The sequence below is a fragment of the Dendrobates tinctorius genome, unplaced genomic scaffold (assembly GCF_039654945.1).
Source record: "Dendrobates tinctorius isolate UK_male_01 unplaced genomic scaffold, ASM3965494v1 ptg000105l, whole genome shotgun sequence".
In the NCBI taxonomy this organism is placed as follows: Eukaryota; Metazoa; Chordata; class Amphibia; order Anura; family Dendrobatidae; genus Dendrobates; species Dendrobates tinctorius.
This window is the reverse complement of record NW_027361773.1, coordinates 7,723,668-7,743,561: the sequence shown is the minus strand read 5'-3', so window position 1 is coordinate 7,743,561 and position 19,894 is coordinate 7,723,668. Positions and strand designations below refer to the sequence as shown.

Sequence of the window (19,894 nt, the reverse complement as noted above, 5' to 3'; positions counted from 1 at the left end):
CAGGGACCGGTAAAGGTATGAGTTCCCCAGCCGGCCGGTTATGCGAGCTTTTGGAACGGGCACAAACTCCACAAGCAGCAATGAATTTCTTGACATCGGACCCCAGTGAAGGCCACCAAAAAATCCTGGCTACTGCCTCTCTAGTGGCCGTGATACCAGGATGAGCACTCAGCCTAGACTCATTAAACTCCTGCAGAAGTCTAGGCCGCAATAAATCCGGAACAATTTATCCCCTGGCCTGGTCGTCGGAGCTAGGAACTGAGCCCTCAAAATTTCTTGTTCCAACTCTGATGAGACCCCCGCCACTACCACCCCTGGGGGAAGAATGGAGGACGGCGGCTCGGGGGGGGGGGGGACACTGGGTCAAAACTTCTGGACAGGGCATCCGCTTTAACATTTTTGGACCCTGGTCGAAAATTAATGGAGAATTGAAAGTGTGAAAAAAAAAGTGACCAACGGGCTTGTCTTGGAGTAAGCCTCTTAGCAGATTCAAGGTAAGCCAAATTTTTGTGATCCATGATAACAGTGATAGGGTGAGCCGCCCCTTCCAAAAAGTGCCTCCATTCTTCGAATGCCAGCTTGACGGCAAGAAGTTCTCTATTGCCTACATCATAATTTCTCTCAGCGGATGAGAACTTCTTGGAGAAGAAGGCACAGGGTTTGAGATTAGTAAGCATGGCCGGACCTTGGGACAACACTGCCCCCACCCCTACTTCAGAAGCATCCACCTCCACAATAAATGGTTTCGACGGGTCTGGCTGGACCAACATCGGGGCGGACATGAAACATTTCTTAAGAGCTGAGAAGGACTCCTTCGAGAGTTCCGACCAATTTTTTTACATCAGCCCCCTTCTGGGTAAGATCTGTGAGTGGTTTAACCACTTAAGAGAAACCTTTAATGAATCTCCAGTAATAGTTTGCAAATCCCAAGAAGCGCTGGAGCCCCTTGAGATCATGAGGCTGAACCCAGTCTGCGATCGCCAGCACCTTCTTAGGGTCCATACGAAACCCCTCACAAGATACAATCAGCCCAAAAAAAGACAGTTCCTGTACAAAAAATGAACATTTTTCCAATTTAGCAAACAGGTGGTTCTCCCTGAGTCTCTGGAGAACTGTCTGTTGATGTTGTAAGTGAGACTGACTGTCCGGGGAATACACCAAAATGTCATGCAAATAAATGACAACAAAATGGCCTATCAGGTAAGAAAACACAACATTGATAAAGTTCTGGATAATAGCGGGGGCATTAGTTAACCCAAAGGGTTAAACCAGGTTTTCAAAGAATCCCTCAGATGTGAGGAACGCAGTTTTCCACTCGTCCCCTTCCCGAACCCTTATCAGGTTGTAGGCCCCCCGGAGATCTAATTTGGAGAACCATTGGGCCCCAGATAACTGGTTACATAGGTCTCGGATGAGGGGAAGTGGATAAGTGTTCCTAACCGCTATCTTGTTAAGTTCCCGAAAGTCGAGGCACGGCCGCAAACCACCATCTTTCTTCTTCACAAAGAAGAATCCTGCTGCCACGGGTGACACAGAAGGCCTGATATGCCCTTTGCGGAGACTCTCAGCTATGTACTCCTTCATGGCTTGGCGCTCAGGCCCGGACAATTGAACAATCGAGCCTTCGGTAACTTGGCTCCGGGTACTAAATCAATGGCACAATCGTAGGGTCTATGTGGTGGCAGCGCCTCAGCCTCACTTTCGGAAAATACGTCTTCGAAATCCTTCAGGTACTCCGGAATTCCTTCCAGACCGACAGACGACACAGATACGGTTTTAACAGAGTTAAAAAAAAAAGGCCCCAGGTTACAACACTTATCTTTACATCCCCACTGAGTGATCTCCCCCATCACCCAATCAATGGTAGGATTATGGCGTTGTAGCCAAGGCATCCCCAGTACCAGTCCTGCAGGCAAGTTATCTAACACAAGACAAGTTAATTTTTCCACATGAATGGAACCCACTTTCAGAGAAAAAAGTTCAGACCTGAAACAGATACCGTCCCGGGTAAGAGAGGACGAGTTAATTGCCACAAGTTTAACAGGATCCTGAAGCCTGACTGTCCCTATCTTATTAAGAGTCATAATCCGGGCATCAATCAGGTTAACAGCAGAGCCACAGTCAACAAAGGCGATAGTCTGAACAGGACCATCACCAAGTTGCAGTTCCACCCGAAACACAATTTTTGCAAGTGAGGAAAAAGGTACCTGAAGGTCTGGGTAGCCTCCTCGACTACTACCCAGACCTAGTCGTTTCCCGCCACCTTGGAGGATGATGGACAGGAAGGGGCAGTCCTTCTTCCAATGTCCAGATTCCCCACAATAGAAGCACAACTGCTTCTCCCGGCGGCGTCTTCTTTCCTTCTCATCACAGGTGACAGCGCTCAGCTCCATAGCCACCAGAGGAGTCTGGGTCTCAATTCCACTGGAGAATAATAATGTTTCAAGTTGCATAACACCTCTTGCACGCAGTCTGCGATCCATGCAAACCGCTTGGGTCATGGCATCCTCCAGGGAGTCAGGTGGAGGATGGAGTGCCAGGGCATCCTTCAGACGTTCATACAAGCCTCTACGGAACAGCCCCCGAAGGGCGGCATCACTCCAAGAAACCTCAGCTGCCCAACACCTAAATTCAGAACAGAACCACTCGGCCGAGTGCTTCCCCTGACAGACACTCATCACCTTGTCCTCAGCCAAACTCACTCTATCTGGCTCATCGTAAATAAGCCCTAAGGCCTCAAAAAATGCATCCACAGTCATCCTCTGGGGCAGAAGAGGAAAGAGAAAATGCCCAGGCTTGTGGGGACCCCCCTAAGGAGGGACATAACTACTCCCACCCTCTGTTTCTCATCCCCAGAGGTAGCATGACAATTACCAAATGGCAAGACAGAACGGATAGTCAAGACGTAGCCAAGAAGTCAGAAACCAGAGAAGCAGATATACAGTACAGAATCAACAGGCAAACTCACAACGGGGGACAGAACGGATCAGAACCATATAAGCAAGCTATAGGACAACCAACAGGCACACATCGGTCACAACACTCGGCCAAAGGCAAAAGTATAACTGACAGGGATTGGAGTATCTCAGGGCAATAAAAAGCTCTGCCTGAACCAAAGAGAGGCCACAATAGTTAACCCCAGGTGTGCAGGTCAAAGCCTGCACTGAGCTCAAGACATTAACCCCTGATGTGCAGGTCAAAACCTGCACTGGGATCATGACATTTTTCACTAAGTGGCAGGATTGCTTTCTGTTAAATTGCAGCTAGTGTCATGACTTTTCATGGCTATTTGCACCTGTCTTTCTTCGTGTGTTCAATACTTTTTCCCTGTGTCATTTCTCATTATTACTAGTGTTGAGCATTCCGATACCGCAAGTATCGGGTATCGGCCGATACTTGCTGTATCGGAATTCCGATACCGACTTCCGATATTTTTTCAATATCGGAATTCGGCATCGGAATCGGAAGTTCAAAGTTGATTGACAGACTGACGTCATCATGATGCGCGGTGTGTGCGCATCATGATGCGCCGTCATTTCGGGCCTTCCGGGGGTCTCTGCCGGCCTGCCGGGGGGCTGTGCCGGCCTGCCGGGGGGCTGTGTGGACTGCCCGGGGTCTGTACCGGCCTGCCGGGGGGCTGTGCCGGCCTGCCGGTGGTCTGTGCACCCTGTGGGGGTCTGTACCGGCCTGCCGGGGGGCTGTGCCGGCCTGCCGGTGGTCTGTGCACCCTGTGGGGGTCTGTACCGGCCTGCCGGGGGGCTGTGCCGGCCTGCCGGGGGGCTGTGCTGATGTCCGGGGGTCTGTGCAAGCATCGTCCGATGGGACTACAAGTCCCATCGGGCGATGCCTGCTACCATGACAGTGATTGACACATTAGCCAATGATGGGACAGTAGTAGTCCCATCATCCGGCTAATGTGTTAAATGTTAAAAAAAAAAAAAAAAAATACTACATACATACTACATGCATGCTACATACATACTACATGCTACATACATACTACATATATACTACATACATACTACATACATACTACATGCATGCTACATACATACTACATGCTACATACATACTACATGCTACATACATACTACATGCTACATACATACTACATGCATGCTACATACATACTACATGCATGCTACATACATACTACATGCATGCTACATACATACTACATGCATGCTACATGCATGCTACATACATACTACATGCTACATACATACCACATACATACTACATACATACTACATATATACTACATGCATGCTACATACATACTACATGCTACATACATACCACATACATACTACATACATGCTACATACTACATACATACTACATACATACTACATGCATGCTACATACATACTACATGCATGCTACATACATACTACATGCATGCTACATACATACTACATACATACTACATACATACTACATGCATGCTACATACATACTACATGCATGCTACATACATACTACATGCCACATACATACTACATACATACTACATACATACTACATGCTACATACATACTACATATATACTACATGCATGCTACATACATACTACATGCTACATACATACCACATACATACTACATACATGCTACATACATACTACATATATACTACATGCATGCTACATACATACTACATATATACTACATGCATGCTACATACATACTACATGCATGCTACATACATACTACATACATACTACATGCTACATACATACCACATATATACTACATACATACAATACATTCATACAATACATACATAGACATACAGTACATATAACATAGAGTAACATACTTACCAATACTTGTCACATTGTTCCCCGAAGCCATTGTCTTTTCCGGAATAAATATTAACATAACAAACCACAAAAATACTCACCCACGATCCGAAGCAGTCCACGAGTGTGTCCCACGACGATCTTGGGTAGAGAACTGCAGCATCAGATGATGCTGCCGTTCTCTACGGGCTGCAGGAATCCAATGACGGAAGGTAGGTATCCTTCCGCACTGTATTCCTCCGCCACTTAAAAAAAAAAAAGTCCCTAGTCTCACTTTATGCCATTGCTGCGTGGGAAATTCCCACACAGCAATGGCATAAAGTGAGACTAGGGACTTTTTTTTTTTTTTTAAGTGGCGGAGGAATACAGTGCGGAAGGATACCTACCTTCCGTCATTGGATTCCTGCAGCCCGTAGAGAACGGCAGCAACAGCTGATGCTGCAGTTCTCTACCCAAGATCGTCGTGGGACACACTCGTGGACTGCTTCGGATCGTGGGTGAGTATTTTTGTGGTTTGTTATGTTAATATTTATTCCGGAAAAGACAATGGCTTCGGGGAACAATGTGACAAGTATTGGTAAGTATGTTACTCTATGTTATATGTACTGTATGTCTATGTATGTATTGTATGAATGTATTGTATGTATGTAGTATATATGTGGTATGTATGTAGCATGTAGTATGTATGTAGTATGTATGTAGCATGCATGTAGCATGCAGTATGTATGTAGCATGCATGTAGTATATATGTAGTATGTATGTGGTATGTATGTAGCATGTAGTATGTATGTAGCATGTATGTAGTATATATGTAGTATGTATGTAGCATGTAGTATGTAGCATGCATGTAGTATATATGTAGTATGTATGTAGCATGTAGTATGTATGTAGCATGCATGTAGTATATATGTAGTATGTATGTAGCATGTAGTATGTAGCATGCATGTAGTATATATGTAGTATGTATGTAGCATGTAGTATGTATGTAGCATGCATGTAGTATATATGTAGTATGTATGTAGCATGTAGTATGTATGTAGCATGCATGTAGTATGTATGTAGCATGCATGTAGTATGTATATGGTATGTATGTAGCATGTAGTATGTATGTAGCATGCATGTAGTATATATGTGTTATGTATGTGGTATGTATGTAGCATGCATGTAGTATGTATGTAGTATATATGTAGTATGTATGTAGCATGCATGTAGTATATATGTAGTATGTATGTAGCATGTAGTATGTATGTAGCATGCATGTAGTATATATGTAGTATGTAGTATGTATGTAGCATGTATGTAGTATGTAGCATGTAGTATGTATGTAGCATGCATGTAGTATATATGTGTTATGTATGTAGCATGTAGTATGTATGTAGTATGTATGTAGTATGTATGTGGTATGTATGTAGCATGTAGCATGCATGTAGTATGTATGTAGTATATATGTGGTATGTATGTAGCATGCAGTATGTATGTAGCATGCATGTAGTATATATGTAGTATGTATGTTGCATGTAGTATGTATGTAGTATGTATGTAGCATGTATGTAGTATGTAGTATGAATGTAGCATGTATGTAGTATGCATGTTGTATGTATGTAGCATGTAATTTTTTTTTATTTTTTTTTTTTACATTTAACACATTAGCCGGATGATGGGACTACTACTGTCCCATCATTGGCTAATGTGTCAATCACTGTCATGGTAGCAGGCATCGCCCGATGGGACTTGTAGTCCCATCGGACGATGCCTGCACAGACCCCCGGAGCCTGCACAGACCACCGGCAGGCCGGCACAGCCCCCCGGCAGGCCGGCACAGCCCCCCGGCAGGCCGGCACAGCCCCCCGGAGCCTGCACAGACCACCGGCAGGCCGGCACAGACCACCGGAGCCTGCACAGACCCCCTGGCAGGCCGGCACAGCCCCCCGAAAGGCCCGTACAGACCCCAGAGAGGCTGTACAAGGGCAGGAAAGGGTTTTTCTTATTCCGATACCGGAAGTCCCATAGACTTGAATGGGACTTCCGGTATCGGAATCGGCGATACCGATACTTTTTTTAAAGATCGGCCGATACCATCCGATACGATACTTTGAAGTATCGGACGGTATCGCTCAACTCTAATTATTACACAAGACTTAGTTTATGGACATGTATGGTTAAATTTTTTTTTTTTTTGCCTGTGTCGATTGGATGAGTTGTGGGCTGTTACTCATATTTGTTGAGAATTTCATATCTATAGCACCTTCAGAAATATATTTACTTAGAAAATACATATACACCTGCTGTATACAGTTGTGCTCAAAAGTTTACATACCCTGACAGAATTTTTGCTTTCTTGGCTTTCCTGGCATTCGTCACATGTGAGGATGTTACCTTTAAGGCCCCGTCACACTAAGCGATATCGCTAGCAATATTGCTAAAGCGTCACCGATTTTGTGACGCAGCAGCGATATTGCTAGCGATATCGCTATGTGTGATACTTACCTCCGACCGGCTCCCCCGCTGATTATTGCTAATCACGCGAGAACGTCCTGGGCCATTTCTCGTCGGCCGCTTCCTGCTGGGCTTCCTGCTGGCGCCGACGAGCGACGCGTGGAAGCGGGCGAGAGGACGTCTTCATCGCCGCGCCTGACAGGTAAGTAGCGACCGCTGCTGCGTCTCTACATCGCTAGTGAGATCTGCCTGTTTGGCAGCTCACTAGCGACCACTTAGCGATGCACCAGCGATCCTGACTGGGTCATATCGTTGTCGGGATTGCTGGTGCATCGCTTAGTGTGACGGGGCCTTTAGTAGCAATTCAAACCCATTTGTGTCAACTTCTGTGCATGTTATCAGGCCAAAATCACCAGGGTATGTGAACATTTGATCAGGGTCATTTGGCTGTTTTGGGTTGTCATTATGATTTAAAAAGAGAAAACACAGTAGTTTGCCAATAAATGGCTTCACCCAACCACTAACCATGAGTGGAGAAAAAGTTTTGGTGTTATAATTCATATGCTCTGAAAAAAGGCTAAGAAAGCAAAAATTCTGCAGGGGTATGTAAACTTTTGAGCACAACTGTATATACATATGTATACTTTATGTGTATATATCTCAGCAAGAGTTACTCTAACTGATCTTATTTTACAGGAATTTTATAAGAAGGTCTCCACACCTCTTCTCAAAGACATTGTGTTTGAGTACCCATCAAATGGAGTCTCTGATATGACGAATAATCGTTTCCACCATTATTTTGGAGGTGATGAAATTGTTGTAGCTGGTAAAGTTGACCCTGAAAAGAAAACACCCATAGAAAGCTTCATCACTGCAACATCTGCTGTAAGTCTTCAAATAACCTTTTGGGATTTCTTGCAAAATACATATATTATTTTTTAATATATTATTAATATCTGAAACAAATATAGTTTTTCTTCCTGTATACTGCAGTATATATTGACAATAAGGTATTTATTAAGCTTTGTTCTATTATTCTGTGTGTATATCCTGAACTCACGGCCCAGAGGTATGCAACCGTAGCCATAGTGGGCCACTGACACTCATCATAAACAATGTTTCTAGCACAATATACAGGAAGCCTTTGTAATGGAAAGTGACTGCAACAAGTCTGTTGGCATCTATATACTGCATCTGTTCCATAGAGGTTTATGGCTATCTCAGTCATAATCATTGACAGATTTCATAGCTGTTCTTTATTACTTATTTTAGTTTTTAGGGAAGATATAAAAAAAACTTCAACAATAATGGAATGTAATGAACATTTTTTTATGTTATGTTTTAAAATATTTTTATTCAGGATGACGTTAACTTCCTGCTAGAAACCATTTCAGAAATTGAAGCATTGAATGACTTCTTTGCCCAGAGTAAACACGCATTTCCTGATTTTGCCAAGCAATATTGGGCCCAGCTAACCATTAACCAGCTTCTAGCCGAGAGGTGAGGACAATACCGATATCCCATACTTTATGAATGAATCGCTATTCAGTTTAATTCATTGATATTCAGATGGAAAAGCATATAAAAGTGCCCCAGTCCCAATATTGTATATGATGCCGGGCCTTTACATTGAAATAAAAATCGCTGAACAATATAATATATAGACCCCCCTTACTCACTCACATTCCCAGAGCTCCATCTTAAATATAGTGGAGATGCGCATGCTCAGCCTCCGCTCCATTCATTGTCTACAGGACTGTTGGAAATAGCAGCATCCTCTACTCGGCTACTTTTCTCGGTCCCAAAGACAACTTCAGATCTGTTTACAGGGATTTCCACAAACTACATTTTAATCTATAGATCTTGTAATAATAATAATTTCCAAAATTTAATTTGTTAAAAAAATGTTCCTGTGCCGAGATAATCTTATAAATGTGCCCCTGCTGTGTGCTATGTAATGGCTGTGTCTGACTGTACAGGAACATGGTCTGATCATACCACAGCTCCTGGGCAGGGGAGGAAGCAAAAGAGATTATACAGACAGGACATTTTACCTCAAGGAAAGAATCAGCTGCGATCCCCTGCTGTCCTGTCTGTATACTCTTTTGCATTCTGCCCCACCCAGCAGCTGTGGTGTGATCAGATACAGCCATTACAAAGTTCTAGGAATAACCCTTTAAAGTGCAAAGTGCTTGTAAAAATATGCAATTTACTTCTTTTAAATTTCTCTCTGTTCTAAAGAACAGAAGGATTTTTAAATCTGTTGTGCATTGCTCATTGCCTATGTTTCCTTTTCAAATAATTTTATTGGTTTTTAGTAATTAAAACAGGGTAAGGGAAGTAAGGTAGGAATTGAGGAAAGGGAATGGGAAATAAAGAACCTCGTACAGGTACGGAAAAAATTTAAAACTAGAGAACCCACAAATAGGCATTAAATAGCATATAGCGAATAACAACATAAAAGGAAAAGAAAATTGCCAATCCTTATTATGGAGTTACATTCTTGGAAGGAGATACAACATCCCGGTACTACAACAGCCATGCTTAGGCCTCAAAATATAATACCTCTTAATAGGTCTATTTGATATGGAATTTGTTGTTCCAAGTCTTCCATTTTTTTGTATATTTGTGGATGAGATTGTTGTTAATCGCAAATCTGCGTTCTAAATCGCTATGTTGGCCTATCTTATCAAGTATGCCTGAAAACTTGGGAACCTCTACAGTGTATCAGGAATAAGCAAGTTTCCTAGAAAAAGAAGCACTGCTGACCTGAATGGTCAATATCTAAGGAGCACACCGTTCCCCAGCAAGCAGAGATCCCGGGGGTGATTGGACATCCATATAAAGTAGAGCCAGTATGTATACATCCTCATATACAGCATTTTCCAATGCTGTATTAAACCCCCCAATCCACTCTCCAGAAAACAAAATATAGCTTTTATTATACTCACTTATGGGGCGGTCTGGTCCGATTTCTTAATCCGGCGCCTCTTCTCTTTTTCCTTCATGTGCATGATGTTTTCTACATACGCGGGGAAAGGCCAAATAGCGTTGGCGCATGCACACTACAATACTTTGCTCAGAAACACAAGCAGAGGACACTGTGTGAATGATGTAGAATGCGTCATCCACACAAAGCAGATGAGGAGGACTGCAACTACAAGAAGAGAAGAGGCGCCGGATCAAGAATAGCGATGACCATCAGACCATACTGCGCCATAGGTGAGGATAATAAAAGCTTTTTTTTCTTTTTATGTAGAGCGCCTTGGGGACTTATATACAGCTTTCTAAAATGGTGTAACAGAGGTCTTACAGGTGCTGGCCGTACTTTATACCAGGGTTCCCCAACTCCAGTCCTCAAGGCCCACCAACAGATCATGTGTTCAGGATTTCCTTAATATTGCTCAGGTGATAATTGCTTCACCTGTGCAATACAAAGGAAATCCTGAACACATGATCTGTTGGTGGGCCTTGAGGACTGGAGTTGGGGAACCCTGCTTTATACGGTAAAAACATATTGACAGGTTCCCTTTAATTTCTCATTTGAGTTGTATTTGGTCAATTAATAAAATAGGCTTGACAGCACACATTAACTGAACCCTTTCAAATTCATAATGGTACCCACTAGGGCTGTCCTTCATCACCCTTGCTTTTAACAATGTGTATAGAGCCCCTTGCCACTGCCATGTACCTAAACCCAAATCCAATATTCACAGACAAGAAATTTAAACTGTCTTTATTTGGAGATTATGTTTTATGGACAGTAACACAATTATATATTACCCTTCCTATTCTACAGGCTCTCTTAGGTCTATTTAGTTATTTGTCAGGCTATAAGGTTAACAATAGAAAAACTGAAGCCTTCATTCTCAATGTCTCTAACACAATTACTAATTATGCTCGTCAATAAAAAACTTTAACTATAATTGGAAAGACGCTTCTCTGAAATATTTGGGGGTGCTACTGACTTCCAGATATAAATAATTATATCATCATAATTATCCTCAGTTATTTAATGAACTCAAATGATTACTTAATAAATGGATCAGTCTTCCTCTATGTTTGGTGGTATTTTAGCAGTCAAAATAACTAAACTTCAAGACTTGTTTACAACTTTACCACTTTCTGTTCCCTACAGGGAGTTAAGCGTTCAGTCATCTATTTTCCAATTCATTTGGGCTTATAAAAGGCATAGAATTAAGAATAAAATATTGTTAACGAGTAAAGTGAGAGGTGGGCTGGGTATACTGAATGTTATTAAATATTATTGGGCAACCCATCTTCTCCACATTCCAGCCTGGCCTACTCTTAGAGCATTCTCTAGATCAGCGTTTCCCAAACTCCAGTCCTCGTGGACTCCAACAGGTCATGTTTTCAGGATTTCCTTAGTATTTCACAGGTGATGGAAGTATCATCAAGGCATCAGGAATTCTCTCACATGTGTAACACTATGGAAATCCTGAAAACATGACCTGTTGGGGTCCGCGAGGACTGGAGTTTGGGAACCACTGCTCTGGATGGATGGTAAATTATGCCCAGCCCTAACCCACCCAAATTATTACCTTTTTGCGACCACCTCAACTAAAATAGGTTCTCCCATTTTCCACCCAATGACTTTCAGTAAACGACATGGGATACATGTTCGAAAAAATTCCCATTAATATCTGAACACCCTCCAATGACCTCCTTCCTATTTAATCCTACAATACCCAATAGCCTGAAAAACAACTTTACCTGACCATGGTTAAATAAGCAACTTTTTTGCTTTGCAGATAGAATTGATATGTACTCTAGGCCGGGTTTTACTACCTTTTGATACATTACAATCTAGCTTTATATGTTTACACATTGCGTTTTTGCAGCATTTTGTAAGCAGTTTCTTTGCTGCCAAGAGAGCAGACATTACCTGTGAAAAAAAACCCTCAGCCAAAATGCAATGTGTGAACATAACCTTAAACTGATTTACTCTCGGAAAAAAGACTTCCTGTTTCTACATAGAGCAAAGGGAAAAATTAGCTGGGTAGAAAGGGAAAAGGAGCAATTGTAAGTACACAGTGCTATATATTATGATGATTGCAATATGTTACGAGGATACAAACTTTGATAGAAGAGCTTTTTTAAATAACACAATTGAGCACTTTGAAGCGCCCTGGACTCCTTGGAACACATATTGGGTACAAAGAACTGTTAATGAACATGGTTATGTATAGTAGTTTTTACAGTAGGTGTCAAATTAGAACTTTTCTTTAATTCCTTCCCTGCTTCTTTCCGTGTCATTGTCTTGTCTTAGTTTGTCATTGGTCATGTTCAAATGTAATTACTGTACAAGATGAATTCTTCTGTGGTGAGTTCATGCATTGTTGCTGATAGATTATTAAGTTAAACTATGTAGTATTGTTTGCTAATACCTTGACTTTCATGTCTTACTCTTTAACTCTTTTCACTCTTAACTTTGTTTTTGAAAAATTCAATAAAAATTCAGTTAAATAAAAAAAAATAGGCTTGAGAATGACTTAACATAGGTACTTGACACAATCTAGATCTGAAATCCCACAAAATAATATTTTTCAGTTTTCAAATTGTGTGTGACCTTGGAAATAAAAGTGTATTTTTACCAATGCTGATTTCTTGTGCAGGAACTTGGCGACCACAGCTGAAGCCAAACGCAACCTAACTAAGAGAATTATGCAGTTGTCCATAACGCACCATTTTGTGACCCCTTTTACATCCTTGTTGATCGAGAGTGAAGATGGAAAAGAGAAAATGTTGGCAGATTCCCCAAATACCCTCAAAGGAGCTTGCTGTCAAAGTCAGTGTAATGACTTTACATACATTTTCTTTGCAACAGGATAATATTTCAGACTTTCAGTCCATGTATGACTGTTTAACTATATTTCAGACCCCACCTGTAGTATTGTTCTGGGAAGCTTTCCTAATGACCAGGAACACCCACAAAACACCCGCCTTTGGGCATGGTTTTGCTAAGCTCTGCTCTCTTTGCATTCTAGTTTGCAGGGCTTGTTCGCAAATGTGTGAATACCTGGTTGAAAGGCAAAATTAAGTACTTAATTGGACTATTGTGACTAAGTAAAATGACATTTTTGTATACATCTCTGCACTGCCTATAACACTTAATATCGGCAAATGTCAGTGATGGCATCAGGATGGCTGGCTGCAAAGCTGGATTATAGGAAAGGCACATGGGAAACCAACACCACTCGGGTCCTTCACCACTCACACTAGATCATTCCTTTTATAATCTAGTTGCTTAAAGGAGAACCACATCTGACAAAAAAAAAAATTAAAGGGCATACAATTGAGTCACAAGCAGCTAGAATTAGCTTGTATCCTACAAGTCATCCTCTTGACTGAAGTCTAAGGACATATCTGTCACCGGAGTGGAAATAGAGAAGTACAGGCGAGGCATAGTGGACGAGGTAGGGTTGAGAATGTAGAAATAGAATAATGGTCACTACTACCTACTATAATCCAACCCTGCCAGACTCTATTCAGCACAGACTTCATTTTTGGTGTACAAAATGTCTTCTCACTTAATCCTTGTCACCTGAAAAATGATACACCTCTGTCTAAAGTTAGAGAAAGTCAAGGAAACAGTAATATGTGAGTCTACCATATATCATATATAAGTAGGAGGTACGGACTGGGGCTGAAATTCAGTCCTGGCATTTGAAATCACACAGGCCCATGTTGTCCCCATGAACCAGATGGGATATATTACTAATATTACCCTGGATGGAAGAAGGAAAGATTTTCTACAAGACCAATATTTCTAATTATACCGGTGGCAACTTTGTTCTCCGTCACAATTCTTAACAGTATGAGTGTCTTGAGAACACAGATTCTGTTAGCAACGTAGCAGACAAGGCGGATCACAACCAGACAGGCCCTTCTGGCATTTGCCAGAATTGCCAGATGGCCAGTCCGGCCCTGATAAGTAGAGACAAGCATGTAGTGAAAAGCGCTTACTACGACATGAATGCTACATTACACCGACATCCAGGCAAAGAGATAGAAAGTTTGTCAGTTGTTTTATAATATATACCTGTATAGTAATATTTTAACTTTTGCTTTAAATCAGCATTGGCTGTATCTATGAAGACTACTCCAGCACCTCCTGCACCAACAGTAACAAAGGAGCTTGAGTGTCCTCCACAAGCTCCTCCTGGTTTAGAGCTCAGAGCAAACCCAACTGAGTCAATAACTGTTCCTCCAAACTGCAGAAACAATCCAAATGCTCCACCAAACTGTGGTATGTATTCCTGCTTATGTATAGAAATATATAACCCTGTCCTGAAGTTCATGAAGGGATTCTCTCATGAGGACCGCCCCATTCCATATACCATACTGTTATAAACTAGAATAGATAGCTGCTAGTAGTAGATGGCTGATATTTTTCCTCTACAGCAGTCATATGTTTCCATAATGATTAATAACCTCTTTAACCCCTTTACAACAAATGACGGACATAGCAGGTTATGAGCGGGTGTCTGTTCTTGCATCATGATGTGCTATGTCCGTCAAGGATTAAAACTGTCACTGTGTGTAAACACACAGTGACAGTTCCATGCCAACACCCATCAGTCACTGCACTCAGATTGCTTTGATTGGTCAATCAGTCTGACTGACTGATCACAGCATGATCATGCAGGACCAGCTGAAGTATCAGCACTTCCAGCATGATCACCACAGGAGCTCGGTGCAGCTAACAACTGAGCTCCTACAGAACCAGCCAGGGACTGTGCCAGCAATGCCCCTGGCTGATTATCCCTTCAGATGCCATGATCGAAAGCAATTGTGACATTTGGAAGGTTGTTAAGAATACAGTGACCAATGACAGCGTCCCTTGCTCTCTGATGACTGTGATTGGACAGTAAATGCAACTATCCAATCACAGCATGTTTCCAGTTTGGGAAATAGCAACTGAGCTCCAATTCTCCTCACTCTGTCAGTGACTGTGTCAGTGATCGGCGCTGTGCTGCTGTAAGAAAAGTTCTATAAAGTCTATAAATCATCCATTTGTCCTAGTGTTCTAGTCTCCTTGACCCTTCTTCCCATCACCTATGTCATTATTTTTTTTAAATTTTTTGGTCTGTCTGTCTCTCCATCCATCCATCATAGTTAGCTACAGTTTAGGTTAGGGTTAATTTGTGTTTTATTAAAAAAAAAAAAAAAAAAATGTAAGATATATACAGTGGGGAAAAAAAGTATTTAGTCAGTCAGCAATAGTGCAAGTTCCACCACTTAAAAAGATGAGAGGCGTCTGTAATTTACATCATAGGTAGACCTCAACTATGGGAGACAAACTGAGAAAAAAAAATCCAGAAAATCACATTGTCTGTTTTTTTTTTCATTTTATTTGCATATTATGGTGGAAAATAAGAATTTGGTCAGAAACAAAATTTCATCTCAATACTTTGTGATATATCCTTTGTTGGCAATGACAGAGGTCAAACGTTTTCTGTAAGTCTTCACAAGGTTGCCACACACTGTTGTTGGTATGTTGGCCCATTCCTCCATGCAGATCTCCTCTAGAGCAGTGATGTTTTTGGCTTTTCGCTTGGCAACACGGACTTTCAACTCCCTCCAAAGGTTTTCTATAGGGTTGAGATCTGGAGACTGGCTAGGCCACTCCAGGACCTTGAAATGCTTCTTACGAAGCCACTCCTTCGTTGCCCTGGCGGTGTGCTTTGGATCATTGTCATGTTGAAAGACCCAGCCACGTTTCATCTTCAATGCCCTTGCTGATGGAAGGAGGTTTGCACTCAAAATCTCACGATACATGGCCCCATTCATTCTTTCATGTACCCGGATCAGTCGTCCTGGCCCCTGTGCAGAGAAACAGCCCCAAAGCATGATGTTTCCACCACTATGCTTTACAGTAGGTATGGTGTTTGATGGATGCAACTCAGTATTCTTTTTCCTCCAAACACGACAAGTTGTGTTTCTACCAAACAGTTCCAGTTTGGTTTCATCAGACCATAGGACATTCTCCCAAAACTCCTCTGGATCATCCAAATGCTCTCTAGCAAACTTCAGACGGGCCCGGACATGTACAGGCTTAAGCAGTGGGACACGTCTGGCACTGCAGGATCTGAGTCCATGGTGGCGTAGTGTGTTACTTATGGTAGGCCTTGTTACATTGGTCCCAGCTCTCTGCAGTTCATTCACTAGGTCCCCCCGCGTGGTTCTGGGTTTTTTGCTCACCGTTCTTGTGATCATTCTGACCCCACGGGGTGGGATTTTGCGTGGAGCACCAGATCGATGGAGATTATCAGTGGTCTTGTATGTCTTCCATTTTCTAATTATTGCTCCCACAGTTGATTTCTTCACTCCAAGCTGGTTGGCTATTGCAGATTCAGTCTTCCCAGCCTGGTGCAGGGCTACAATTTTGTTTCTGGTGTCCTTTGACAGCTCTTTGGTCTTCACCATAGTGGAGTTTGGAGTCAGACTGTTTGAGGGTGTGCACAGGTGTCTTTTTATACTGATAACAAGTTTAAACAGGTGCCATTACTACAGGTAATGAGTGGAGGAAAGAGGAGACTCTTAAAGAAGAAGTTACAGGTCTGTGAGAGCCAGAAATCTTGATTGCTTGTTTCTGACCAAATACTTATTTTCCACCATAATATGCAAATAAAATGAAAAAAAAACAGACAATGTGATTTTCTGGATTTTTTTTTCTCAGTTTGTCTCCCATAGTTGAGGTCTACCTATGATGTAAATTACAGACGCCTCTCATCTTTTTAAGTGGTGGAACTTGCACTACTGCTGACTGACTAAATACTTTTTTTCCCCACTGTATATATATATCTAATATATAAAGCTCAAAGTGTGTATGTATGTATGTCCGGGATAGGCATCCGCACCGTCGCAGCTACAGCCACAAAATTTGGCACAGTCACACGTCTGGACCCCGAGAGCATCCTAAGCTATGTTGTGAGGCGAAATTTTAACCCTGCGCGTTCCAATTCACCAAGCAATTTTGCCCCTATCTACATACTGGGGAAAAAGTGTGTGTGCGTCAAGCCCCGCCCCTCATTATGATGCCACAATGCCCCTATTTGCATACTGGGGAAACAGTGTGTGCGTATCAAGCCCCGCCCCTCATTATGATGTCACAATGGTTGCCATGGCGACGCTGATATCATAGGTTGCAAGCCCCGACACTCATTATAATGTCAGAATGGTTGACTATGAGATGGAGCATGTGTGATGGGTATATGGGCACTGGACTATGGGATGGTGGATATGTATGAAGGGTATATGGGCACGGGACTATGGGATGGAGGATGTGTGATGGGTATATGGGCACTGGACTATGGGATGGAGGATATGTATGATGGGTATATGGGCACTCGACTATGGGATGGCGAATATGTATGATGGGTATATGGGCACTGGACTATGGGATGGAGGATGTGTAATGGGTATATGGGCACTGGACTATGGGATGGAGGATATGTATGACGGGTATATGGGCATGGGACTATGGGATGGAGGATAATTATAATTTGCTATAACTAACCACAGTTACTATGCCCGGGCAGCGCCGGGCTCTTCAGCTAGTATATATATATATATATATATATATATATATATATATATATATATATTGCAATGGCTACACTTCTGTATAGGGCAGATGAGGCTTACACCATGATCAGTTCAGATACAGACAGCTGTTATGGATGAGTCACCGAAGGAGGAAAAAACAAAAATAATAGCTAAGTCCAGAAAACCAGAGAAGTTGGCAGCTATCGGATTGCAGACCCCTGAACCTATCCACAACAACTAGCAGTAGCCGTGGGGGGTTCCTATGGTGCCCTAGACCCTTCGATCCCAGCCGGAGAACTAAATTAGCCTAAAGACAGAAAGGGGAAATCTAAACTGCCCCAGAGCAGACCCCAAAGCAATAGGCAGCCCCCAACATATAATGACTGTGAAGCAAGATGAAAAACACTAACACTGATAGAAAGATAGGTTGAGCAAATGATGGGGCCCAAGCTAACTAAATAGGACAGGATAGAAAAGCTGCTGTCTGCAATCCGCAGAAACCCTATCCAAAAATGTACCAACAGACTGATAAGAGAAACAGGCCCTGAAGTCGCTAGGCTTCAAAAGACTATATCAGCACTCAGGTATATTCTGAAGACAGAGCCAGAGATCAACAGATCAGAGACAAAAATGGAATTCAGCTCACCCCCGGCCGGGGATGGCCGAACTCCAAAAAAACAAGGCAAACAAAACCAGAACTAAAGTGTACAAAAGGCAGAGCAAAACTTAGCTTTGAGAAGCAGAAATCATACTGGTCTCCAAGAATCCAGCAGGAAAATCACCGGCAAGGCAGCAGGGCGTCGGCTGCCTTATATCCAGTCATCAGTTCCTGTGACCCAGTCATCATCTACCTGCTCAGCTGTTTGGTAATCAGCCTCACTACCTTCCTTCGCCAGAAGAGGGAGTTCATCAGACCTCACTGGTGAAGGGAAAAATGAACTCACAACAGACAGCGCAAGAGAGCGATCGGGTGCCCACAGAATCATACAATCCATGAATGCCAGAATTTTCTTCTGCCACAGCATCCATGTAGATACTACATGTGCTAAATAAAAATAAAGAAAGAAAAAAAAATGGTGTGGGGTCCCCTGTAGTTTTCATAACCAGCTGAGGGAAAGCCGACAGTTGAGGGATGATGTCAATATTCTCGGAAGCAGCCAATAGCTGTCAAGGTTCTCAGACTATTAATATCAGCTTACAGCTGTTTGCTTAGCATTTACTGGTTGTTATAGGGAAGAAACCCTAAAAGAAAACATGGGGTACCTCCTATATTCCATAACCAGCAAAGGCTAAACAGACAGCTGAGGCTGAATACTAATAGCCTAGAAAGGAGCCATGGTCATAAGAAAGTTAGCCCAGAGCTGCCTTAAAAATGGCAAATCCATAAGATGAGCCAAATCTGGTGCTTAGCCTCAATCTTCCCACTTGCCCTGGCGTGGTAGCAAGTGGGGTAATATTTATAGGCTTGATGTCAGCTGATATCAAGCCCAGGGATTAGTAATGGGGAGGCGCCTATGAGACTCCCCCATTACTAACCCCGTAAATTTAATTTAAAAAACACACAGAGAGTAAAGTCCTTTATTTGAAATAAAAACTCCCCAACCCTTTTCACCCATTGTCTGCCAATAATCCATTCATCCCACAAAGAGCCCAAATCAGCTACATCTGGATATATTGCTGAGCAGAGGCATGATTTGACTACTCAGCCTCGCATCCAGGATACACTGAGCGGAGCATGAGAACACAGCTTCAGTGACCAGCGGTGACAACTTTGTGGTTACTGCTGGTCACTCAGCCACCATCCCACACTCAGCTCAGGGTGTCCTGGATGCCAGGCTGAGCGGTCACATCATGCCACTTCTCAGCAATATATCCAGATGTAGTAGAGTTGGGCTCTTCATGGGACTAATGGATTATAGGATGGATTATTATTTTTACTGAATACATGGGTAAAAGAGGATCAGGAGTTTTATTTCAAACTAGATGAAGAGCCCGGCGCTGCCCGGGCATAGTAACTAACTGTCATTAGTTATAGCAAATTATAATTATCCTCCATCCCATAGTCCCGTGCCCATATATCCA

At 42.5% G+C, this 19,894-nt stretch overlaps 1 protein-coding gene across 1 annotated transcript in view; it reads left to right on the top strand.

Moving 5' to 3' along the window:
* The window catches only part of ITIH2 (inter-alpha-trypsin inhibitor heavy chain 2), a 72,493-nt gene that overhangs the window by 42,075 nt on the left and 10,524 nt on the right, over positions 1 to 19,894 (top strand). The window contains exons 13-16 of the mRNA XM_073589033.1: positions 7,937 to 8,125; positions 8,601 to 8,740; positions 12,877 to 13,049; positions 14,340 to 14,510. Coding sequence (XP_073445134.1) covers positions 7,937 to 8,125; positions 8,601 to 8,740; positions 12,877 to 13,049; positions 14,340 to 14,510 — 673 coding nt within the window. The remainder of the gene's footprint in view (positions 1 to 7,936; positions 8,126 to 8,600; positions 8,741 to 12,876; positions 13,050 to 14,339; positions 14,511 to 19,894) is intronic.